Below are 26,719 nucleotides of genomic sequence, written 5' to 3'. Positions count from 1 at the left end.
GGTGACCAGGCTGCTCAGGCATGGCTTCACCTTGCCCTCCCCTCCCCAGCAGCTGCAGCAGACCCAAGGTTCCCTGGCCCTGGAGGTGGCTGCCCAGGGTGTGGCAGGGCCAGGTGGCTGCACTGAGCAGTGCTGGCACTCCCTGAGCCCGGGCCCCAGTGCCCACGAGGAGATATGAACCAAGAGCTCCTCAGAGGGAAGCTCTCCCACAGACAGCAGGTGGGAACACCTTGGCTGCTTGGAATGGCACAGCAAGACTGTTTTTAATGAAGTCCACACACTGCAATTCTTGAAAAGAATAGTAAATCATAGTTTATAAATTTATTCTTCAGAGAGGCTCAGATGAACATGTTGAGAAAAGAACTGCTCTCAGAACTTAAACTAAAGTATACACTTTTGGTTTAACATAAACAAAAGATCTTTCCCAAGTATAAAGTGCACAGTTAGTAACAAAAACAAACCAAATCAACAAGAACAAAATTATATCAAAATTATACTTGATCTTATGCAGACAAGGGAGATAAATACCTTCACTCTAAGATATTGTTTCTTGAGGAATAGTGAATTTTTTAAAAGCTTTTAAAGAGGTCACAAGCCCTTCTAACCAATCTGGTTCATCTGCAGGTCTGAAATACTGTTAGACAGGAGCACCAGAGGTTACACCTTCAGACACATGAGCACAGATACATAAGCAGCAGAAGTATCATGGCTATTCATTTTCCCTCCCTCTAACAGCACCAGTTCCCAGGATAAAAAGGGCAAAGGAGATATTACAGGGGTTGTGGAGTTCTCTCACTTTCCCACTGGGTTATTTTTCAGGATCTGCCCTGGCCACCCACACCTGACTGCCTGAGCCAGATGTTCAACACCTCTCTTTCCTTTCCAGATAAAAAGGCCACAGATTGCTCCAATTCCTGAGCATTACTGAACCTTTTACTTTGTTTTTTTAGTTTTGTGGTCAGACTTTTTCAAGCTTTGAGGTTTTATTTAATGAAAGCAGCTTTCCTCTTAGACCTGAGTAAAAGATGAGAGGAAAATGGTCTTCGCTTGTCCAGCAGCACAGACATTCAGAACATACACACCAGTACTGCCAGTACAGGAAAACTGTAAGAACCCTCACAGATCTACAAGAGACAGAAAAATGATACAGGGACGGCCATGAGATCCAGGAGAACAGGGCATGGATGCAAGAATGGATGGATTCCTGATCAGCCTGTCTGCCCAGTACAGTGCAAAGCAGCACCAAGCTGCACTTGGTGCAGGATGGGCAGAGCAGGGCACTGCTGGCACTGCCCTCTCTGCACACCTGAGCCCTGCAAACACCTGGGCAGCCCAGCCTTCCTGCAACCACTCACACCACTGGCCTTTTGAGCAGTCTTTGCAGGACAGACAGTAAAAAATATAACATTCCATGTATCAAAAATACACAATAAAACAATAAAAGGCTGCATGGCACTGCAATGCATTGTTACTTCAATAAAAATTGTGGTCACTTGTAGCAAGAGCTGCACCAGCTTTTTGAATACCAGAAATATAACCTTTGGTTATCAAAAGATTCCCCTCTCCCTTCCTTTTTTTTCATGAAATTAATTTTGCTGATTTTGAAGATGCCACCCTTGGTAATTTCTTCTTTACCTCACTGTATTTTCAGAAGCATACTTATCCCTTTCTCAGACACTAAGAAAACCCCCCCAAAACCCCATCAAACCTGGGTTGGGATTTTTTCTGCTAAGTCATACAATAGCACAGCTAAGGAAGGGATCAGGACTAGACGGAGTAGTAAAATCTTGTAATAACAATGAATTGCAATTTTTAAAGTTACTCCTGCTACACAGTGCCAATACATTAAAAAAATAATGAGAACTGAGTTTACTCTGTTGTAATAAATTGTTTTTTAGAAGTCCATCTGGAATATGCACTTTAACTATCTACATTAAAACATTCTGTATTGCAAAATACATTCTGCATTGCGCTGTGAATTATTCCAGTCCATCCAACCAGCTTTTAGAAAAGTTGATGCTCAAATTTACTCATTTTCTGAGGAAGCAGACTGAATAGCACCAAAAAGAAACCTGCTACTTATCAAAAGAAAGCCTTTGTTTACAGCTGGGTTCTGAGGCTCTCCTGTGTTCATCATCTGTCATCTTATTCCAGGTTTCCTTCATTGGAGTTAGGTGAGGAGCAACAACATCACCATCCTAGCATTAAAATACAGCAAACATTAATTCACTTTTGCTTTCCATTCTAAAGCCGAGGAAAAGCAGCTCACCCTCAGGTTGAACTGGAAAAAATCAATCCAAGGTCCCAGGATCTTTGTAAATCAATAAACACTGGTGACTGTGCATCCCAGAGGTGGAAACTGCTGCAGTGAGTGGTGGAGAGACAAAACTGCTCTGCCTGAGAAGGCATTACCATGGGCAGTCCAGTTCTTCCTAAATTATTACCAGAAAATCTTGAAGGTCAGCTGGCTGTATCCTGGCCACTGGTCTACCAACAGAATCATTAGAGTGTTTCCTGTGACCTCCCCACAGCAGCTCATTAGCACTGCTGCAACCAACCTACCCTTGGTGCTGGGATGTGCCTTGCAGTGTCTGAACAAGCAAGGCTGTACAGCAGCTGAGGCAGTGGGGCTCACCCAGTCAGATGCAGATGGTAATCTGTGCTCAGGCATTGCCAACACAGACCATCAGCTGCCTAAGATCAGAAAGTGGCTGGTGAGATGCACGTTGCTGTGCTCTGCAGCACACCAGGGCCTGCAGGGTGGATGTGCCTGAACCTGAACAATCTGCTTAGAGGACACAACCAGACTCTACAACCAGGGAGAGCTGTTGCTTGATCCATTTGTAAAAAGCCCTTCTAAAATTACCTGATCTAAAAGACAGAGGCCAGAAGAATGACCTTAAGAATGGGCCTTACCCAGTTTTCCATGCCTGCATCCCCACCTAGGAACACTCCTCTCCTGGGGCCTTCTCATGGTTGAGGTTGCAGATCTTTCCCCTGCCTGGTCTAGTGGAAAGTGTCTCTGCCATGGCAGGGGTTTGGAACAAGGTGATCTTCAACATCCCCTTCCAACCCAAACCATTCCATGATTCTATGATCCTATGGTACTTTTAGGTGTCTCCAGCACTACTTCAGTGAAACCAAAGCACCCCCAGATGGGAGCTGTGATAAAACCAGGGGTTAGGTGAGTGAGTAGGAGCCTCTGCCACAAAGGCAAGGTCCAAATGTCTAACTTGTTAATGAAAAAGCAAGCTTATAGATGAAGATTTGAGCTCTAAACAAGAAATAAAATGAGTGAATTTGTTACCTGTGGTTTGGTGAAATCATTCTGCATGCACCACTGAACAAAGTACTGTTTTGCAGCTGAAATAATACGTGGATCCTGACTTTTGTAATAAACCCGGACAACCTGCTCCATAAATATTTTGGGCAAAAGCTTTGAAACCTTTGAAATAAAACAGAAAAAAAGCTTTAGTATTTCTTGGAATGTAGAAGGAAAGCAGTAAGAAGCTCCACTACAATCCATGAGTTTTATCCAAAGCAATTGTGATATTCCAACTCCTGGTGTATTCCAATTAACTACTGTTCATATGCAAAGGCTGTCAGGGTTCCAGATTGTCACAGTACAACACATACTGAAGATCTGCAAGGCCAAGATCCCACCACCTCTCCACAAATCCTGCATGAACAACCACACAGGACTGTGATCACTTCCATCACAGATGGTGAAAATGCTTTTCAGAAGGAAAGTAAAAACCTACCTGCTCTTTACTGATTTTGACTGCCTTGGAAGGATCAGCCTTGCAATAGAAGTGAACCTTATCAATTGGATTCTGTTCCTTCATTCCATAATCCATGCTGATAACCTTGCATGTAAAACACAGAAAATGGCATTTGTTAATGTTTGTCTTTTGTTTTCTCACAATAAATACAAAAAGCCACACACACTCCACTCCTGAAAATTAGTCATCAAATGAAACAGTAATTAACAAATTATTACTTGAAAAAAACCAATCTGGTAGTTGCATTTTGCATCTTTTCTTCCACCCCCTCTTGCTCTGATGCTGCCAGGTGGATATTCACATTTACAGTGACCAGCTCCCAGTTGTGCTCTGAAACATTCTGGTTTCCAGCACTGGAAGTGGACTGGGCCCTTGCCAGCCTGGGCCTCCCCAAAACACACAGCCTGCAGAGGCTGCAGCAGAGCTTACAATCATAAACATGAGGTTCAGACATCATTTACATCAGCCTGGTGCACCAACATTTCTGTGGTCATGGACCCACTTCCCTACGATTTCAGTTTGTGGGATGGGAAAAGCCCAGGCAAATTCTTTAAAGCTCAGTGAACTGCTGCAGTCTGGCCAGTGAAGTGAACCTTCAGTGCAAGGGTGCTGTAGGAGCAGCTCGTGAAGCACTCTGTGGAAAGCCACTCGCTCTTCCCAGAATGAACTGAGAATAGGGATTAAGTTGTGTGATGCCTGCAGACTGCCCCAGCTCCCTCCTCTGCCTCAGGCTCCCTCCCTCCCACCACTGCTGGCTGCAGACTGAGCCATGGCAGCAGGTGCTTTGTGCCTGCCAGGCATCAGGAGTGCAACACCTGGAGCCTGGAGGTCACTTTGCCTCTTTTCTTCCCACTGGCCCCAGAGGTTTCCTGCCTTCCTGACCCATCCAGGGGTCCCCAGGCTGCTGCCATTGACACCCCTGTATCAAACCCCACAGGTTTCTCCACTGCTCCTGGTTGGACTGAGGACAGTGACAGGAGAGCCCATTTGTCACCAGGAGCAGTGTATAGGTGACAGCCCAGTGAGGCTCCCACTGCCTGCCCCACACCCTCCCACCACAGCAAACCTCCCACGGGAAACTCATTGCCCTCAGACCCTCAAAGTGAACCAGGCCTGCAGCTGCAGACACCCTGTGGGGCTGTTCTTTCACCAGGGTATACAAGGCCCTCTGTGATAGAGAAGGTTTTACTTGAACCCGCCCTGAGAGGTGTTTACATCAACTATGAAGTTCTCAGCCTTTAGCTCCACATCTGGAGGGTCCTTCTCTGGCTTGGAATTAGCAATGCTTTCTGCCAGGCTGTTGCTCTGAAAGAAACCAAACCAAAGGATTAACTCAGTAACTCAATTTACCTTTATGCACTCTCAGGTCTAGGTCAAGGCAACACAACACCTGACACAATATGTTTTTAAACCAAAGCTTTCAATTCTTCACAGATTGACAAGACTCTTGCAACAATCTGGTTGTTTGAACACCACAGCCATTAATACAAAACCCAGTTTTTAGAAAGAAACCAAACTTATGCAAATGAGAAGACCCCAAATCTGCCAGTCTGTGAAGGAGGAGCTTTACACCTGATGATGGGGCAGGCAGAGAGCAGGAGTGCACCATCCAGAATGCTGAAGCATGAAAGTAGAAAATAAGTACCTTCAATCAACTGTTTTACCAATACAAATGTGTTACAATTAAGTTCCCCAAAGCTGAATACTAGACATTTTCACTGAACTTTTTAAATGAAGGGCTGCAGGATCTTACCCTCTAATAAAGCTTTTATATCTATGCAGTAAAACATATAAAAAACCACAAGAGACAGACAACCACAAAAAAAAAAAAACCACTACAAAAAGTACTCCGCTAAAGTACTCCACAAACTGAAACCCACAAAGGAGTTTTGCTTGGTTTTGGCCCCAGAGGAATATTCCCTGCTGACACTTAGGCTAACGAAAAGCAGAGGTGCATGGTTAGATGGAGAACAGCTGTCCACTGAAATGTGTGAGTCCTCATTCAAAGGCTGTGGCCTTTTTTCTGAGGGAAGATGCAAAATTTGAAGCAGCAAGATTTCCTGGGAGCAACTGAGACTCATGGGAATGCAGCCCAGAGCAGTCTGGAGACTGTCCAGGAGGGAAGGAATTCCACTAGGAGCAGCTGGGTTGTTTTTTGGTGTTTTTGTTTGTTTGTTTTTTGGGTTTTTTTGTTTGTTTGGTTGGTTTTGGTTTTTTCCCTGTTGATTTGTTCATTGTAGAGATGAAGAGACTGACAAGAGAAATTCACACACATTGCCAAGCTGCTGCACGCGTGTGGTTTGCAGTGACTCTAGAAACCAAGAAAAGGTTTATTTAGACTGAGAGCAAGCTCAGAGGAAAACTTTGCCAGGAGGGAACAGTCTTGAGGCAGCCTGTTTGTAATTATTTCTACTCTGTATCAGAATGTATATGTGTTAACTTACTGCCTAACTTTGCTTGCATTGTTTTGAAATTACCTTTCTGGTTTGCATTAACTGGAAACTCAACCTGAATTTGAGAACTCTCAAGCTCTTTGGGATTTTCCCCTGGCTCTGGCCAGCTTGAGAATCACAGAAACACACAGGGCTGGAGCTACCTGGTCTAGTGGAAGCTGTCCCTGTTCATGGCAGGAGGATGGACTGGATGGCCTTTACATGTCCTTTCCAACCCAAACCATTCTGTGGCTCTAAACACAACCTTGTGGTGTGTGAAGGAGCAGAGCAGACACAGCTCTGTCTTGTGCAGCTCCCCTGCAGCGCTGAGAGGAGGCTGAGCCTCTGACATTCCTGCACAGGCACCACAGGGGGAAACATCCTCCCTCCAGCCCTCAGCTGTGCACCCCGAGCTGCAAAGCACTGGCAGGGATCCAGTCTCTCTTCAAAACAATACCCTGGATACCCCAAGATCCAACGCCTCTGGCTGGACTTTCAAAGTGACAGTTTTCCCTTCATTAATCAAGCTTTTAAAAGGAGCTGTTTAAAGGTGAAACTCGTAACATTTGCTCTCACACCTGTCTCCTGATTTGTTGGGCCACCTACCCCAACCTTCTCCTCAGAAGGGCAGAAACTTGACAATCCATATACAACCATTTCATGTTTGCTTTCACCTGTTTCCTCCTGCTTTTGTAATACAGAATCTCTTAATGCTACTTTTTCTTAAACAAAGAATACAAGCAAATCTTCTCCTCAAACAAAAAGATGAACAGCTACATCTAGTAGTCCTTCTCTAACCTTATTCTTTAAAAGAGCTGAATTATTTTTATGAATGCTTTCTAGATGCAGACATACACTTCTGGAAATCAGGAACAGAAAATTTTCACCAGTATGGATGAAATTTGGGGATAAGTAGCTGATGACCTGACAACACAGTACAGCACATTAAAAAAGCTGAGCCAGCTGAAGTGAGCTCTAATATATCATTATTTTGAAATAAGACAACAGGAATTAAACTGATATCTACTTTGAAAAGCACTCATGAAAAAGACTGGAAAATGTACATGCATTCTCATGCTTAGTAGAGAATTTAATACCAAGAAAATCAGCAGCTATTATTCAGTTTGATATTTATTCTCAAAGCAAAGCACACACATTATGATTCAAAGCAAACGTGTTTGTTATTGTTTTGAAATTTTTCATGAACATCAAATGATGTAATAACCTTTTAAATCAATGGACTGTAAGAATATTTTATAAAATTTTATATTTTTCAGAAAAGCTTTTCCTGAAAATATTTCTGCAATAATTCAGCTTCTGAATTTCCACCTGTTGGCGTTCTGATTGTCTGTAGATAAAACTTTCCCCATGTTTCATGGCTCAGCTATTTAAAGACAGGCAGAAAACTTTTAACTATTTTTTGAATAGCAAATAACAAAAAACCCCCAAACCCTCAAACTAAACAAAGCCCACACAGAGATAAATGGATGTTCAGCAACTTCAAGAACATTTCTATGGGGACAGAATGCAGAACGTTCTGCTAAGGGACATTACCTTTATAATTTCCTTCTTTGATTCAGGTCGAGTCTCTCCTAAAAACTTGTATAATTCACGTCGTTCTATTTTACGCAGAATTTCTCGTGCCTCCTCCAGTTCTGGGTGATTTGAGTGCAGAATTTCCAGGTAGAGACAGTCTGCCAAAGTTGCATTGATTTTTATTATGTATGTCACAATCCAGTGTCACAGTAAAACGAACAAACAGGGCTAAAGGTTAAAGCAACCAGAGAAACTGCTGGTTCAGGAAAGTCACTTTCAGGGAGTGACGGAACTAAGTCTGACAATGAGAAGTCACAATATTACCTTAATTATCATTAGTTTCACAATGGTTGTTGGCAGAAAAACTATCTCAATTCTCACCTTGGCAACATACTTTTTTATTTCACTAGAAGTTACTTTCTCCTCTTATTTAGCCAGTCTTATTTAGCACACTATCCTGAACTCCACCACTAACTAGCTCAGGACATGGGCAAAGACTCTATCTTGTCAAAAAATAAAGAATGGCCATTAATCCTTCAGGTTTTCTCAGACTTTGGAAGCCAGCATCGAAATCCTCCCTCCTGACTCCACATGACAGTGACACATGCAGCAAGACTCCCACCATCAGGTTTCTTTTGATGTGGCTTCAGAACAGAAGGGTTATTTTTGGCTGTCCTAGAGACTGCTGTTGCCAGGATGCTGCTGGCCTGACCTGCACCCCACGACTGCACTCCCTGGCCAGGAACACCTGGGCAGCTTCGACACATGCTGCAAGCACAGCCCTGCAAGAGCCTACCCTGAGCTGCAACTGGCCTGAGGAGCTCCAACAGGGTCCAGAACAATCTCTGAGCTGTGTACCAAAACACATTCAACTGGTTTAATGGACAAGCTCAACCAAAGCCAGCAACTCCTCCATAAAGAGCCACAGACCAAGTCTCTTGAGACAAAGAATAGATAATGCAGGGGAAATAAGCCCATGAACATCTTCCCTGTGCAAAAGCAGCAGTGACAAGGAATGCTTTGCTGTCTCAGCCTTTACTAGAACTAGGATTTGTTCCAAATCAGGAGGCAACACATGGTGGCTCTTCACCCACCATGGAAGAAAACCAGGGAACCTCCTGCTGCAGAACCTCCCAGAGGTTCATAATTTGTAGAGGTCCATAACTGGACAATTCACAGAAGCATCAGTCACCAGGGACTGCTGAAATAACTTAGGAGTGTCCAGGTTGCAAGCACTTTTCCTGGATTAAAGGACAGGTGTCTGCCAGAGAAGATGGGAACCTCCCTTGGAATGGTGAATATGAACCTCTTCCATTTAAATTATTATCACTTTGAAATTACAGGGCTTTCAGGCAAAGATATGAGAAAAGGAACAGCAGTTCCTTACTAACGTGTGTGTGTGTAAGAAGGCAAACAAGCAGCAGCCCGGCAGCACCGAGGGCAGACGCAGAGCCCAGGGCGGCCTTCTCCCACAGACGCTCCCCGGGAATGGGGAGGGGGCCGGGGGCCCCGTCCCAGTGAGGTCGGGTGTGGGAAAGGTCCCAGTTCAGCAGCTGCTCTCATGAGCAGCAGCTCACCCCCGCTAAGCAGAAAGCAGCGCAGGACAGAATTCCATGGTGGCAGCAAATTCTGCCCAGCAGCAGCCTGCCCATCTCACCTCTGATCCCAGGGCAGTGAGCAGAGCTGAGCCCAGCCCCTCATCCAAAATCTCCCGCTATCTCTGCCCTTCCCAAGAGAATGGTAGCAAACTGCACTCTTCCCCCTCCTCCTTGGCTACATCTTTTCTCTCTCTTAAGTATTGTTCATTCCCATCTCGCAGGCAACAAATGGAAGAAAGTTCCCTGAGCGAAAAGAAAAAAAGGAAAAATCTTACCCTCCACAGCACCAGAGGCAGAAAGGAGGTTTAAGAGGAGGCCATACTCGTCCTTCATGCTCCATTGTACATGCAGGAACATTCCTCACATCACTCCCCCTTGCTGTTCAGCCCTCCTTGCTGAACAGATGGTCCCAGCAAGCAGTTCCTTGCTGTGAGAGGCTGGGCACGGCCCTGCTGTCCTTGCCCCGAGCTGTGCTCCTCACCAGGTGGCACAGGTAAGCAGGTGGTTACAGCAAGACCCACCAGGCCAGCCATCCCGCAGGAACAGGCCCAGCACAGGAACAACTTCACCCCTATTCTGTCCTTTCTGCCCAGCCTTCCATTGCTCAGCAAGGCAGCTCATGTTCCCCAACAACTACTGCCCCTCAAACCAGCCACCCCTGTCCTGCCCTGAGCCGAGGCACACGATGACAGAGGAGGATGACAGAGGGGACTCCTCCCGCAGCAGACTGCAGGCGGCTCTGGCAGATGAAGGACATGACAAAGGCTAAGGCACACAGGACTCTCTACAACAGTGCCCTCAGGCCCTGTCACTTCATCCATGGACCAAAGACAGAAGTTCCTCAGTCTCTGTGTTGGCCAGCTAAGGCTTGGTGATGGAAACTCAGGAGGACCAGCTTGGAAGTCCTGGTGATCTGTAGCTGACAGGTGCTGCAAGAGCTGCCAGTGATCAGGAGCAGCCCTGAGCAGGACCTGCAGCACCCCTGCCCTGCACGTACAGAGCAGTAAGGCTGCCTAGCCCCCACTGCAGCTCTGAAAACAACCAGGAGAACACTGGGGATCCACAGCACAGACCAGGAGAGGGAGGCAGGCAGGGCAACCTGAGACCCCACGAGAGCTGTTTGGAACCTGCTTTGGGAATAGCTTCACACCACAAAACACATCCAGTACTCCACCTGACACAGTCACCTGTAATACCACTTAGAGCTCACTCACATCCCACTTGTGACAAGTGCAACAAATTCAGGGCATGGGCAGAACCTTCTAACACTGCTGAATCTGAACATATGTGGAATATAAAGTTGGTGCTTCTTTCTCTCTCTCTCTCTCAACATAAAAGTCATTTAAATTAGAAGGTCCTGCTCTCCCTTCTAGCAAGATTTCAGAGCACAAGCATTAGACAGCCCAGGCCTGCCCCACCTTCTGCACACAAAAGCAGTAAAACCAGCATTTTAACAGCTATTCGTGCTCTTTTACTTGAAAAAATAATTCTGAGACCTCATACCAGTTAGTTTAGTGTAGGCTTCCATGTCCTCCATTGCTGTAGAAATCCGATACACTTTTCCTCCAGAGCCTCTTATTTCAAAATATTTGTCTGCTTTTTGAAAGGCTTCTGTTATCCTAGTTTGAGACAAAATTACGGCTTTGGGATAATATAGTTTTGAAACACCTCACTGGTCAACAGGCAAAATGAAGCAAATTAGTATGTTATAAACAGATGAAACTGCATCTCCTGCACACAGCAGACACTGATCACTGAAACATCTTGTCTCCATGCTGTCACTGCACACTCCAACAGAGATTTACTGAAGACAGCTTCAGAACAGAAAGTAACCTTTAGATGAATGAGAAAATTCACTTTGTTCTGCTTTAGACTGGGTTTAGCTCTGCTGTGACAATTGCAGAACCCTGCAAAATGGTGACATGGTCCCTCAGCTGCAGCAAGGCTCCCTCACAGATGAGCAAACCCTTTTGCAGACTCCTTGCTTCCCGAGTTAGCTGAGAGGGTAAAGCATTGTAAAGGGAAAGCATCACAAACATCAGTATTTTCAGATGGGAAAAAATTATATTCTAAAGATGAGATTCTTCCAAATTTCCATGTATCTTGCTGTCATTTCCAGCTTGGACACTCTTTTGGAAAGGTGCTATAATTACAGGAAACCAAGAACTGAGTTTTTCTAAACTAAAAAATATGTTTTACTTGTCATATGTAGGTGCTGTCAAACCCTGAGCATTTTTAGTCTGAGTTTTGGAGGATCCCTAAATCAGGAGGTGAAGTTTATGAAATGAAAGCAATCCAAATCCCTCTCGTACTGTGTAATCCTTAACATTCCTTTTTATTAAACTCAACAGACAGTTACCCAGCAGACAAGACCCTAAGGAAAAAAACATTTGAGAATACAAGTATTTCTGACTCTCAAGAAAAATAAAAAGAATAATGTTACAGGGAAAATTCTATAGACACCAACAAGAGATAAAACAGCAGGTACCAGCTGAGTTGGTCCTCAACAAATCTTGCATTACATAAACACAAAGCCAGGCCTCAGCTGAGCTACATGAGCCCTTTCATGACTTTGTTAGTACCTTGTTCTAGTAACCAGGCAGTTTGAGCTAAGTGGTCTCTAACTAGCAGATAAGGATTTGACTTCAGCTGTCAGCAGTTTAAATGGTTTAAGCACACCCTGGTCCTGTGCTTCTTCAGGCCTTTAGTAACTCTTCTCTAATTTAATTTAATGTGGAAGGATGCTTTTGTCCTCCTCTCTTTCTGTTATTGTCTGCTTTGTTAACCACAGCCTCTATGACACACTAAGCACTAAGTGTTTTCACAAGAATCAGAAGTAGCTTTTATTCTATGTCACACCTTATTGATTTTCTGAATATTCCAAATGGATATGGATTGTTTCAAGAACTTAAATATAAATTGAAAAGGAAGGAAAGGAAAATATACTTGCATTATTTCAATGATGTTGCCAGTTTTATGCTGGTATGCTCTCCGGTGCAGGCAATTCCGGGTGTGGAACATCTCGTACAAATTTCCAACTTCCTGAATCAAAAAAACCCTATCAGCATTTACATTTGCCACTGTCTTACTAGGAAAATTAAAACAATCAATTAATCAAATTAGTTGTCTCCTCCCATTCACAGCACAAAGCAGGATGATTATTATTCACAATTTCCAAATTTTGCAACTGGCTCAGGCCACGGCAGGAGAGCAGAGTGCTGGCAGTGACCCAGGCAGCCTGGCAGCAAAAAGGACTCCTCATGCCTTCAGCAGCCCCTCACCACAGCCACATTCAACTCCAGCCCAGCAGACCTGCAGCAGGATTACGCAGATCTGACCCATCTGTAGAGTATCCCCTGACAGGATCTGCCACAAATGCTCTCAAACTGTGGTTTGCTCTGTCCCTCTCCCAAACAGCAGCTTCTGAGAAAAACTTTCAGAGCAGCAAATACTTCTCTCCCTCTTGGGCTAAGGGAGCATGGGGCAGGATGCCCAGCCATGGGTGCAGCTCCCCTGTGTGCCCCCAGGTGCTCTGACCCCTGGGCTGCACACACTGCTCACCTTGTCACGGGTGCAGATGTGCTTCTGGTTTCCCACTTCACAGACCCGAGTGAAGATCAGCAAGCGCTTATAGTCAAAATTATTCGGGATTCCCAGGTGATGGCAATCCCTGGAAATATTCCACAGAGTGTTTAACGATATGATCACTTTTGTACATCAGTAGCATTTTCTCAATAGGAATTCCTAATAAAATATAAGATTTGTACCTTGCAAAATAATCCCACTTGTCAACGTCAATGCCATTTTTTTTATTAGCTACAATCTCATAGAGGAAACTTTTCTCCTTTGGTCGACCACGGTAGGGCCACTGACGGGAACCAAGAAGAAAAACAGCAGAAACAACAAGAAATTAAAAGTGTACCAACAATGTCAAATGGCTGTTTAAAGACAGTGGGAATACACCTTGACTTTGCTTGTGATAAACATCCAACACTGAGATAGTGAAGAGCACAAAGACAAGGAAAGAACTTCCAGAAGCTATCAGGCATTAGAAATCCAGAAGAGGGCCTAAGTAGCTGTCTTCTCATAATCTCAAGAAGAATAAAACCCATGAACACAAGTATTTATTGCCCATTACTCTACTAAAAGAAAGTCTGCAGCTTTGAAATGAAAAAACAAAAAAAAACCCAACATACCAGCAAAGAGAGGAAATTTTGGAATTATTTAATTTTCAGGGAATTAAATACACAAATATGACACTGTCCTGCAATCTTCTGCAATCTACAACTTCATAGAACAGAGTTTAAAAACACTTTGAAGTTTTAAGAAAATTTTTTTGAATATTCAGCTACTTAAACTCCTGCCTCACAAGGGACAACTCAGCCATATGGTGAACAGGAAACAAATGCCAAAATAATAAGATACAAGGTACACATTTTCTTGAAATATTAAAGATCCTTCACCTAAAAAATGCCATGAAGTGGCCTTGAAATTCTGAAAGTGGAAAGCATTATATGCAAACATGGCTTCCATGTTACCTGCACTACAGAAATACTAAAACTGATGTGAATAGCAACAGAAACACAGGCAAGCAGCAGGATGCAAGCACATCATGGATAAAAATACCATGATCACAGAGCTCTGCTACTGGGACATGTTCAGGACACTGTTCATATCTGGTGCCTGAACACCTATGTCCATGTCATGGCAGTGGCCACAGGGCACAGCCTGCCAGTGCAATCTGCTGCCTAACACCAGGAAGGTGCTGCCATATATCATGTGTGGCACTCCTCTTCCTGGTATCCTGCTGGAAAACAGGCACAGAACCCAAACAAGGCAAAACAGACACGGGGAAAGAACCTGGCACAAGATCAATGCTAGTGGCAGGCATCAAGATTCATGTGCAAATGAGTCCAGTGGGATAAAAGTCAGCTTGTGGATTTTGTAAATGGATGTCCTCTTCCTATAGCATCTCAGACTCAATTTCACCATGCCAAGTTCCTTGTATTTGCCATGGGATTGCTACCCACTCCTGCAGCAGAAAATAATGGGCAAGTGTGAACATTTGTGGGTTACTTGTTTGGGACTACATATAAATTCTGATTAGGACCAGATTGTCCTGACAGATCTCCCACTGACTTCAGCTGCTACCAGTTGTTTACTCTGGTGGCAACTGAATGAGTGTCCTTGAAGAGATGACAAAAGCTGTAAAGTGTAAAATGAGGAGAGAGGACTGAGGTCTTCCATAGAATTGCAATGATTAACAACTCCCATGCCTTCTTGCTTGCCTCTTGAGGCAACTCATTTCTTCAAGTCTTATCCCTGGCTCTATGTTTGCCACTGCAATAAATCAAAGCATTTCGTAACAACTCCCATGCCTTCTTGCTTGCCTCTTGAGGCAACTCATTTCTTCAATGAGTTCTTTCAACTTCTTCTCTGCCTCTGTGTTTGCTACTGCAATAAATCAAAGCATTTCTCTGCTGTCATCAAAGCTGTTGTGGCTCTGGCACTTGGGCCAGGCTTGGATTGCTCACTGCCTCATCACTGCCAGTGCCCAGTTTTGTTATCAAGACTGTGGGAAGCCTCCTTTACTCCAGGCCAAGCCCCCTTAGATCCCTCAGCTGCTCCTCATCATACTTGCGTTCCAGACCCTTCCCCGGCTCCACTGCCCTTCTCTATTGCACTTCAGTGTCTTTCTTCAAGTGAGGGGCCCAAAACTGAATGCAGAATTTGACTTGTGGTCTCAGCAGTACCCAGCACAGGGGCACTGTCACTGTCCTGGTCCTGCTGGCCATGCTATGGCTGGTACAGGCCAGGTGCCATTGTCCTCTTGCTCACCTGGCTCATTTTCAGTCACTGTCAAGCAAACAGCACCTCTTTTCTGCCTAGCCACTTTCCAGCTGCCCTGACTCCAGCCTGTAGCAGGACCCAACACCTGGCACTGTGGAACCTCACACAATTGGGCACATTGATCCAACTTGTCCAGATCCCTCTGTAGAGCCTTCCTGCCCTCCAGCTGAACATGACCTGCATTTCCTAAACCCAGGCTGGCTGGGCCTGGTTCCCTGCTTGTCCTCTATGTGCTGCATGATGGCCTTCAGGATGATCTGCCTCACGACCCTCCCTAGCACCAAGGTCAGGCTGACAGCCCTGTAGTTTCCCAGATCATCCTTCTGACCCTTGTTCATGGAGTTACATTTGCTCATTTCCAGTCAACTGGGACCACCCAGGACTGCAGGGAAGTGATGAAAAATACCTTGGTGAGCACTTCTTCCAATGCTTTCAGTACCCTTGAGTGGATCCTAGTCACCAGTTAGGTTCCCTAAATACAAGTAACCTTCTACAGCTTTCCTCTGATCTGGAAGCTTTTGGGTAAGAATTCTCAGGGAACTATAAGCACATTAACACACCTACCAGCACTGTAAGAAATAAACACAATACTCCTCCAGCATCAGTTGTGACAAGATTCCCAGAACTTCATGGAGCTAGAAGTAACATATAGTAGAAGCCAAACTTATCTGTTCTTTCAGCAAAATAAAGACACTTCTTGGGATAACCACAGGAGCACACACTGACTCACCGACTTCACACAGGCAGTTTCATCTATAGGCCCTCCTATTTGTTCCTTGATGAACAACATATCTTCTTCCAGGACAAGACCATTGGACCTCATGACTTCTTCTAGCTTATTGGAAGCGATCAAGTGCTCAAACATTTGAACAGAAGAAGTTTCATGCTGTGAAAAAACCCCATCCAAATATTTTATTACATAGTTTAAGCATCTTTCCTGCAGAGTCACAGCTTTACTCCAAGCCATCAGCACTGCCAAGCAGGGCACATGGGCAGGCTGGTGTGAAGTGCAGCAGCTGGGTGCTTTCCTAGTCATTTCAATTAAACAGAAGAGGAAATCACCTGGTCTACAGAGTCCAGAAACACACTCTTCAGCAGAGAGCTGTTAATTCTGTGTGTTGACAAACAGCAGCAAGGCAGTTACAATGCTAAAAGACAAAATATCAATTTTGCTGTGTAAAAGATTACTCATCTGATTTTGCTAAGAAATTACAAGCAGAGAGAGGCCTGAAAGGACTGTGTTGCACTTCATTGACAGCAAACAACTGTTGAAACTCTGCTCAAAATTCTGGAAAGTTTGAGTTCTAAACAGTACTGAATATCCTACCTTTGGACTAAACATACTAAAAAGAAAGCTGCCAGTTGGTATTTTTGAAATGTAAAATATATTCTGCAGAAAGCCCTCAATACGCATTTTAAGGCACAATGCTGACCAAAACTATCAGTGCAGACCTAACAAGGATATCATCACAAGATTAGAAAACAACATTCTGGTTTTCAATTAAGCCATCAGAATGATGCAATAAGGTAAGGCCAGATGACCACTACAGCCTCACAAGCAATGGAACTCTTTAAAGATTCATTATTCTGCCTCTAAAAATCTCAGGTTTGTCTTTTTATTTTAATAGTGAAAAGCCTACCTTCCAATTCAAACCTGGACGAGTGAGTGGAATAAATCTTCCATCAAACATGTGTGAAAATGGCCCATGACCTTAAATATAAAGATTACACAGGTTTAGTCTGAGACACAGTTGTCAGCAAAAATTTCTTGAGCAAGCTTAGAATGTGAATTCTCCTGTATTTGAATTTTCTTGACATATCATAGAGTCTTAGACTGGTTTGGGTTGGAACATTAAAGATCACCTCACTCAGACCTCTGCCATGGGCAGGGACACCTTCCACTATCCCAGGCTGCTCCAAGCCCTGTCCAACCTGGCCTTGGACACTTCCGGGGATAGGGTGGCCAGAGCTTCTCTGGGCAGCCTGTGCCAGGGCTTCCCCACTCATAGGGAAGAATTTCTTCCCAATATCTCATCTAACCCTGCCCTCTGCCAGTGGGAAGCCATTCCTTCTTGTCCTGTCACTCCAAGACCTTGTCCAAAGTCCCTCTGAGCTCTCCTAGAATCCCTTTTATTTGGTCTAAGGATGCCCTGCAGCCTTCTCTCCTCCAGGCTGAACACCCCCAGCCCTCCCAGCCTGGCTCCAGAGCAGAGGGGCTCCAGCCCTTTGTCTATCTCCAAGGCCTTGGGGCAATTATGGGGTGCATAAGTAGCACCCCATCCTTATGGTGGAGCGCAGGGCTGGTGGCAGCTCTGCAGCTGGGGTGTCACCTGAGCAAGGCAGAGGGGCAGAATTCCCCTCCACCTCTACCCATGCTGGGGATCAGCCCAGCACGTGGCAGGTTCTGGGCTGACTCTGGTCCTGTCTTACCCACCAACACCCCCAAGGTCTTCTCCTGAGGGCTGCTCTCAATCCACTCTCCGCCCCTCCAGCCTGTCCAGGTCCCTCTGAATGCCCCTTCCCTTCCCTCCAGCATGTGACCCCATCACACAGCTCGGTGCTGCTGGCAAACTGCCCAAGGGTGCATGGATCCCACTGTCCCCAGCACTGACAGATATCCAACAGCACCAGCCCCAACAGGGCTCCCCTGGACACCGAGCCTGAAACACCGCTCTGAGTGCAACCATCCAGATAATTCCTTCCCCATCATCTGTGAGGAAGATTCAGGTGTAATGAGTACCTTCCTAAGATACTTCAAGTACTACTGCACTTAACAGCCAGTTCCAGCACCTACACCACCGGCAAGTAGTGTAGCAACACTGAGAATATTAAATTACACTGTGTCAGCTCTGAAGAAAAGACCTAGTTATGAAATAAATGTTACAATTTTTGAAAGGAACACTAATTTTCATTCTGAAATGTTTCAAGAGACCTGGAGAAATCACAGAAGGAAGTAGACACCTCAGCCACTGAGGGCAGAACTCTAAGCACCATTTGGAAACAGGACAAAACACTAGCTAAGAGTGGCTACAGATTCAGGGGGAACTGTCTCCACAGATGTACTCCAGACCAAACAGAACAGATAAAACTGTTCTCTAATATGGCTATGCACTGAGCAACCCAAACCAGCTCACATATTCTGACCTCACAGCCAGCCTTTCATCCTGGTTAGCTTTTCAAGAGCAACAACCCATCTCAGTTGTTCCTTACCCAAATCGTGACAAAGCCCAGCAATTTCTACACAAAGGATGTCTCGCTGGGTTATACCCAGTTCTGGCTGTCTCTCCTTCAGTGTACGAACCAGACATCCTGCAAGGTAGCCAACCCTGTTGCAGGAGGAAAAGAAAGAAATATAGCATCGGTTTAGGATGAACAGAAACAGAGAAGCTCCCCTACTCTGTTTTGCTCCATTGTCACAGTCCTTATCTGAGAGGCAGCATGCAAAGAATACCCAAACCCTGATGTGGGAGAGAATCACAAACTGCTTCCTGTAGTAGAGTTTTAGTCCTCTGAAAGCAAAAAAGCATGGGATACCATGCCCAAAACAGAGAGACTACACAGCATTCTGCAGTATTTCATAACACACAACCCCACAGAAGCTGTGTAAGGGAACAGCAGTGCACTACTGACAGTGAGAATCTTAAAGTGCCTCAGCTTACACTGAATCCAATCAGGGCAAACTGTAAAGGCCCACAACAGTCACCAAAGCATATGGTACTTTACACATGGTACAAACTGCTACCTTATTAATAGCTCATGACAATTATTTTTCTTCTTCTCATTCATTTTAGATTTGAGATTTAATTGAACGGGCACAAAACCAGCAGGAGAAAATATATAGCATATAGTCCCATAAACTGTTTGTTACAACCTCTGCACAAACCTCTTTCTCTACTTGCCTCAACAGTTCCTCTTTCAGAACAGCTTAAAGCAAGACAAGGCTTTCTATGACGAGGTAATATGTTTCATTAGTCCAAATTTCACTGTTTGATGGCTTTTTACTAAACCAGTAAGCACACAAAGCTCAGTTCTTCTATGTGTAACACTGCAGAATCTTTGAAATTATATGCAAGTGGAGAACAAATGTCCTAAATTTAACTCGATAGATCAATGTAAGTGTTCAAAAGAAAAGTTGCTGACAGAACTGAAGTTTTCAGACTTCTGTTGTGAAAACTTTGTTTATATTCAACCAAATTTCTGTCTTTTTGGTTTACCAGGTGCAATTAATCCAGGCTGCCTCATTCATCTCACCCTTTTGCCAACAGCCATTTGAATCTCATCCTAAGTAAGATTTACTCCACAATATTTCAGCACCAACAAAAGCAACTTTGGGCTGACCAGATCACCTGAATAAAAACTGCTTACAAACTTAATTTCAGTGCCCCTTGAGATATACATTTAAAACAAGCTCAAATTTGTCATTCATCAGCTTTCCTGAGGAGTGTGAATGACCTAGCAACACCCTACGAATCCTTGAGTCCATCACATTTCTGCTTAATGGAATGACAGCTACCAGCCTGACAACCTGCCATGGATTGCATGAAGCACATTTACCTACAAAGGCAAACATTACAAATCAAATTAATTTTGGCTGTGCTGGATGATGTGTGGGGATTACAACTGTCTGACAGATCATAAGAGTAGCCTGGTACACCTACTAAGTTTATTCTTTAAAACCTGTATTTTGACTGGGGAACATAGAGCACTTAGTTTTCAGCTACATTATTCTTAGAATAATAAAGAGTGGGGAAGGAAATCTAACATTGATCCATCTTGGTTTGTTTATCTGTCTTTATTAAAAGAAATTCAAGGGAACAGCCCACAACCACACGGGATATCCAGAACATTTGAGACCAGAAACGCCCTCCCAGCAGTTTTCACCAAGCAGTGCCCCTTGGCTGGCACTCCACAGCAGCAGAACCAAACTCAGGGATATCTAGATGCCAGAGATGCATCAGAACCACCACCTTACCCCAGGGAGTGTTCAAAGCGGTTGTGAGAGGCTCCTGGAAAAACAAAGTATGTGCCACCCAGCTGCTTGATATACCGCAGGCGCTGGAACTGAGGGGTGTCGATGATCCGAACAAGCAGGGGATGCAATTCAATGTGCCCATGAATAGGATCATTAAAAACCTACAGAAGCAAGAAAAAAAACCACAAACATTTAAAATTTGACTTCGAAAAGAAACAGGCACCAAGGTATTTGGTGGGTCAGGTATTTGGTGGGAGAGACTGCTCATCTGTAAAACAGACATATCCTGCCAACCCTATTATCAAGATCTATCACAGAATCACAGGATGGTTGAGGTTGGAAGGGACCTTAAAGATCACCTTGATCCAACATACTACCATGGGCAGGGACAGCTTTCACTAGACCAGGCTGCTCCAAGCCCTATCCAATCTGACCTTGAACATTTCCAGACACGGGGCATCCTCAACCTCTCTGTACAACCAAATTTATCTTGGAGAACTACTAAAACTTGACACCAAAAAGATAAAACTGCCTATTTCACATAGCAAGGGAAGTCAAAATGCCTAAAAATGTTATCTCTAACTGCGCAATTCCAAAACCTAATATGTGTGAAAACTGCTGTCTTTATTAATCTTCTATTCCAATTAAAGGAGCATACTGCAATACATGACTGAGATATTCAATACAAGTGTTTGGCCTGATACTCTTCATGCTTTCAAAATCAAATGCAATATTGCTGGGTGGAAATTATGATTGTCACTTTTTTCTTAAAACAAAATATAAACCCCCAAGATGACCAAAATATGAAATAAGCACTTCCTGATAAGCACATATTTTTAGAGACATCTCAGTAACTACAGGGACTCAAGTGCAGAAGGTACATTTAATCTTTGATCTTTGCTGTTAAACTGCAGGTAAAACCATTCCATCACATACATATCTTGGTAAAATAGTGAGGCAAATAAGGTTTTCCTGTGCTTTCTGCCCTTGGTCACTGATCTGGGAGGGCTCTAGCAGATATGCAGACTACTACAGAACGTGCACAGCCCTGGCCCCAGTTAAAGCAACACACACCACTGGGAGAAACAGCTGGACACAGGAAACAGTGAAAGCAAGGAGGAGTCTGTTAACTCAGGCCTGGGGAAAAACTAATAAACACAGAGGGATGTGAAAGGGAGCTTCTCCAACACATGTCAAACAGCTCTTTGCTCATTTAATCCCTCACAACCTGCAGGTGCCCACTGAAAGCTTCCACATGATGATTCCAGTATTTCTTCTAGTTAATGTGGTTTTTCACAGACCACCACTACCAAGGGCCCAGAGTTTGCTGGGCAAAGGAAAGGCACCAGCTGGCAGCACCAAGCCAAGAGTGGGGAGGCAGAGAGGGGAGCAGAGCCCCGTGCAGGGCTTGGGGCAGGACCTGGCCATGGAGTCCACATAGCATGGGTTACCTTCATCACCTCCATCTGCTGCTGCTGCTGCTGCTGCATCTGTGTCAGGCACGCCAGCACTTCCAGTCGCTCAGCTGGGCAGCTAGGAAGGAAAAAGAAACACTGAGAGCAAAGTCTGCAAGGCATGTCCCTTTACAATTTGCAGTACATATGGAATTACTTATGGAAGTTCACATTACTTTGATGTTCCTTGGTGGAAGAAGACTGCAACTGTAACTTTTTCAGAAAAATACTGAAAACGTTTATCCTTCTAAAATCAAGTATAGAAGGAAGGAAACAAATAGCTGTAGAACATGTCAGTAGAGCAGTGTAAGTGCTTCTCCCACTTACACAGAACTGAGAAATAAAACCACCAAGAAACTCATGAAAAAAACTGTAGTAAGCCACACCTGGAGTCCTTTAAACTTATTCAGATGCTGCATGTTGCTTTCCCATAACTGACATTTTTTAAGCATGCAAAACCTCCTAAAAATAAAATGTCAGATTCCCAACAAATTATTTTTATAAAAATTTCTTGTAATTAGTCAACTGTCTGTTAAAAGTTTAATTTTGTCAAATTAACTTGAATTTTACATAAATTAATTTCAACTCCAGCAGCAAAACCACTGCAGTTTAAAACATGTTCTGATTTTGTTGAGACTGATTTTTCTATTTTGCAAAGACATTCTGCTGTCATTTTTAATAAATTACTAAAGGTCCCCTTCACAACACACACCTCAACTTCCAGTGCAGATACTCTGCTGTAGCCACAGCAGTCTAAGAACACAGGTGGGACAAGTCTGGAGAGAGAGAGATAATATGCCCGATCACACCTTCTTTTACTAACTCTGTCTGCAAGCCTTGCCCTTGAGCTAAATGGTTTCAGCCTCACTATGACAGCAAACACTACCATGAGAAAATACTTTTTCTCCAACAGTTAACCACTGAGATCAGTTTGACATCAACCTTTCAACATAAAACTTAACAGAAAATAAGACTACAAAGTGCCAACTATTAGGAATAAGTACTGCTTGATGCACTATGTATTCTCATCCGAATAATTTAATAATTCACAATCCCTAAAATATTAAAGGCATGTGATGTGTGAGCTGTTGTTGAGCACTGTTCCTCTCAACCACTTTGGTACTGCTTTCCCTAACAGGGAGCTCTTGGGCTGTAGCTGCTGATCAGACTGCACCAAGGCAGGGCTGGAGCACCTCTCCTAAGCAGACAGGCTGAGAGCTGGGGCTGCTCAGCCTGGAGAAGGGAAGTCTGCAGGAGACCTCAGTGAGGCCCTCCAGTTCCTCAGGGAGACCTACACAAAGGAGGGAGAGGGACTTCTTGTAAGGGCAGATACTGTCAGGACAAGGGCCAATGGTTTCAAACTGACAGAGGGCAGGGTTAGATTGGGTGTTAGGAAAAAATTGTTCCCTGTGAGGGTGCTGAGGTCCTGGCACAGGTTGCCCAGAGCAGCTGGGCACCCCAACTCTGGAAGTGACCAAGGCCAGGTTGGACAGGGCTTGGAGCAGCCTGGGATAGCAGAAGGTGTCCCTTTCTGTGGCAGGGGTCTAAATGAGGTATCAATAAGGTCAACCCAAACCATTCCACAATCCTAAGATGAAAAACTCCCTTGGTGATGCCCAGACCAACATGTATTCCATGATACAACTCTGAGGGTAAAGAAATCAACATTGCGACAAGCAGCTATTAAACTAATATAATGAATGCTTTTAACAACTTATTTTTCACACAGAATCACAGAATTAAGCAGGTTGCAAAAGACCTTTGATATCATCAAATCCAGCCTATGAACTAACATCACCTTATCAACGAAACCATGGTACTAAGTGACACACCCAGTCTTTTTTTTTTTTTTAATATCTCCATGGATCATGATTCCTCTTCCTGGGCAGCCCATCCCAATGCCCAATCACTCCTTCTGTTAAGGATTTTTTCCTAATGTCTAGCTAAAACTTACCCTGGTGCAGCTTAAGATTGTGTCCTCTTGTCCTGTCACTTGTTGCCTGGGAGAAGTACCTCCTTTTAGGGAGTTGTAGGGAGTGGTAAGGTCTCCTGTGAGCCTCCTCTTCTCCAGGCTAAACAACCCCAGCTCCCTCAGCCACTCCTCATAAGGCTCGAGTTCCAGACGCTTCACCAGCCGTGTTGCCCTCCTCTGGACATGCTCCAGCATCTCAACATGCTTCCTAAATCAGGGAGCCCAGACCAGGACACAACACTCAAGATGTGGCCCAACCAGCACAGGGGAAAAATCACTTCCTTAGTCCTGCTGGCCACACTATTTGTATTTTAATATGCCCTGTTCAGATCTGTCATCTGGTAACTCTTTGTGCCCCACACTGGGCTCCAAGAAGGATTGTGGTGGATTAACCCCAGACAGGGACTCAGTCCCACACAGCCACTCGCTACTCTGGTGGGATGAGGAGGAGAATTGGGGAAAGGTCAGATCCTGCATGCTGGATACTAGTGTAACCAATTGCCTGGATGCCCCACCTTCCCTGCTCTTCATCCTCCTTCAGATAGAAAACACCTGCAGTGCATTTTTCACCTGAAATCTACAAGGCCAGACCCTCCCAAGCAAGACAAATCCTGCTAACATAGGAAATTGTAGTTTTCCAGGGCTCTGCAGGCAGATTTCCTCCAACAGCCAAATCAACATCCTGATGGCTGCTTGGAAATGGCACAACTGGCACTTCCTCACCCACTCCCCTCCCTGCTTTGTCCACACCCTCCTTCATGCCACAGGTCACAAGGACAAGAAAATCCCTTTCCTGTGCCTGAAGAGGTCAGCCAGACAGCCCCACTCATCATCTGTGTCCAGCAGGCAGCACTCTGCACATCACACAAAACATCCACTGCCAGCAACATGAGAACACCTGGGGAACTCAGAGAGCACCAGTGGCCCAAGCTCTCCCCTCTGAACACCCAGGAACCCAGGGAAATAAAGACAGGCATTCACTAGTGGCCTGTCACAGAGAAATTATCAAACTTTGCAGGACAGTGTGCAGTGGGCAGCAAAAGAATTGTTCTTAATGCAAAGTTAGAGGTGTTTACAAAAAAATAGAATGCTTGAGCAATTTCTCCTCCAACTCGCAACAGTTTCAGCTTAATAGAAACAAGATTTCAGATCTCACAGAAGGAAACTTATACAAAGTTAATATCTTACACAAAGAAAACCCACAAGCCACCTGTAAACCCATCACCATTTGCTCTCCACAGCCCTGTGCCCCCATCACCTGTATCCCATGCTGAGGGACCCCTGGCTGCCCCATCCTGCTGCCCATGTCCAGCACTGACAGACAGTCTCTGACTCCCCAGACTGGCTGCACGTGTCCAATGTGTCCTGGACACCTGATGCTCCTTCCCTGCTAGAAGCAACCAGCTTCCTGGCAAGTCCTAAATAAAACCAGACACCAGCTTGTCATTTCAGGCAATTACCTGGAATTTCAGCAATAAACAAAGCCTTCAGCTGCCTTCACGGCATCACAGCATTTCTATCTGAACACTTCGAACCGCGGCAGTTAAACCCCTCTTCCACAAAAAGAGAAACCAAAAATACCTGAATGACTCCAGCATGTCTTACCTTGTCTGAGGCACAGCACTTCTGCCTTGTCCCGCTGCGTCACACCAGCTTTTTATTGTCTTCTACTACTCGTGCCCACACACCTGCCCTTTCCCACCCCACTTTGTACACAGATGTCTCAATAAAACAGCAGAAGAGCCCTTCACCCTCAGCACAGCATGAGCTCAGACGAGCCTTCAGCCAAGGAGCCAGCACCACAGTGCTCTAACCCCCAGCAGAAAGCACAGCTCTGCACTTGTGTGCACCAGCCAGATTACACACCCCAGCCTACCTCAGGGCCACCAGCCAACAGCTGGAGGCAGCACATGGGTTTTGAGACAAATTTGAAGGAAACAGTATAAACAAGATTAACAAAGGAGTAAAGAAAAGACATCACAAGATTAAAAACCACCAGGAAGTATGTGGTGAGCAAGCAGGCTCACATCCCACCAGAGGGGAGCAAAAGAGGATCCCCAGTGGGGCAGAGAAGGGGCAAAGGGGCCTTTCCCAACACACAGAATAGCAGGACATATTCATACTCTCTACTGTTCCAGAAAGGTAAGAAAATATATTCACCACCAGAAAGATAAAAGGGTTTTGGGCCCCGTCATCCCTCACTGCTGGGAACAATCCTTCACACACTTGAACAGCATGCAGTGTCCCGGTGTTTGTGGCAGGTGACCACTACCAGCCAGACTGCCCGCTCTGGACGCTCAGGGCAGCAAGGACTCGGCCACTCACCCGCAGGCCCCTGTTCTGCCTGAACACACCACAACACTTCTTCTTCCACAGCAGTCCACGCTCCTGCCGGCACAACAGAGAGCCGAGTGCACGGCGGAGCTGTCAATGCCCGGGATTTCTCCGAGGCAGACCGGTGACAGCCAGCCTCTCCCGAGCACACCTCTGCCAAACACCGGGGCCGTTCCTGGAGGTGGAGCAGCAGCAACTTCAGGCAGAAAAGAAAGTTCCTACCAGAACCCGTGGAGCTCACTCTTGAGTTCCCAGCAACACGCCAAAGCTCACTGCGCTACCCCGGGGACCTTCATTAAACCTTTCTAAAGGATGGAGGTTTTTTGCTTCTCGTGGTTATTTGAGCAGCAAGCGTCCGCGCCACGGTAGCGCTGGGATCAGCGGGAGCTGGGAGCTGCTCCGAGGCTCCGGGATCGGCCCGTTCCCGGCGCTCCCCCGCGGCCTAGCGCAGCCAGCCGGGCTGGCACGGCCCGCCCGCCGCAGCCACCGCGCCTGGGCCCCTTCCCGCGGCGGCGCTCACCAGACGCGGACGAGCTCGGGGGCGCAGGCCGGCAGGTCCAGCAGCATCCTCCCGGTGACTCCGCTCTCTGCGGGAGCAAGAGAAGCGTCAGCACCAGCGGCCGGGCCACGCGGCCGCGGCTCCGGCCCCGGCCCGCCGTACCTCGGAAGCGGCGCAGCAGGCTGGGGTCGCCCACGCCGCAGCGGGCGAGGTGCTGGCAGAGCCGCTCGGTGTCCCAGAGCCGCGGGTCGCTGCCGGCGCCGCGGGGCCCCTCGCACCGCGCGCGCTTG

General features: G+C 45.5%; 1 protein-coding gene across 4 annotated transcripts; it reads right to left on the bottom strand.

Annotated features, from left to right (window-relative positions):
* Positions 1-286: 286 nt before the first annotated feature.
* SAMHD1 (SAM and HD domain containing deoxynucleoside triphosphate triphosphohydrolase 1) lies at positions 287-26,713 on the bottom strand. Of its 4 annotated transcripts, XM_039699563.1 has the most exons (17): positions 26,592-26,646; positions 26,451-26,517; positions 22,337-22,400; positions 21,622-21,703; positions 20,171-20,331; positions 18,409-18,524; positions 16,839-16,909; positions 15,929-16,084; positions 13,116-13,216; positions 12,910-13,018; positions 12,299-12,390; positions 10,852-10,967; positions 7,769-7,908; positions 4,998-5,087; positions 3,762-3,866; positions 3,308-3,445; positions 287-2,198 (listed from the first exon to the last, which is right to left on the bottom strand). In XM_039699563.1, the coding sequence occupies exons 4-17, from the start codon at positions 21,658-21,660 to the stop codon at positions 2,076-2,078; spliced, it is 1,557 nt and encodes a 518-aa protein (XP_039555497.1). In that variant the 5' UTR covers positions 21,661-21,703; positions 22,337-22,400; positions 26,451-26,517; positions 26,592-26,646; the 3' UTR covers positions 287-2,075. The 4 variants fall into 4 exon arrangements, with proteins under 4 accessions (XP_039555497.1, XP_039555496.1, XP_039555498.1 ...); XM_039699562.1 differs by having other exon boundaries at positions 26,451-26,713; XM_039699564.1 differs by lacking the exons at positions 26,451-26,517; positions 26,592-26,646 and adding an exon at positions 23,579-25,258.
* Positions 26,714-26,719: the final 6 nt, after the last annotated feature.

The sequence above is a fragment of the Passer montanus genome, unplaced genomic scaffold, assembly GCF_014805655.1.
Source record: "Passer montanus isolate IOZ18808 unplaced genomic scaffold, ASM1480565v1 scaffold136, whole genome shotgun sequence".
Lineage (NCBI taxonomy): Eukaryota > Metazoa > Chordata > Aves > Passeriformes > Passeridae > Passer > Passer montanus.
Note: the sequence above shows the minus strand (reverse complement) of the source record. Positions and strands in the feature narration are given on the sequence as shown.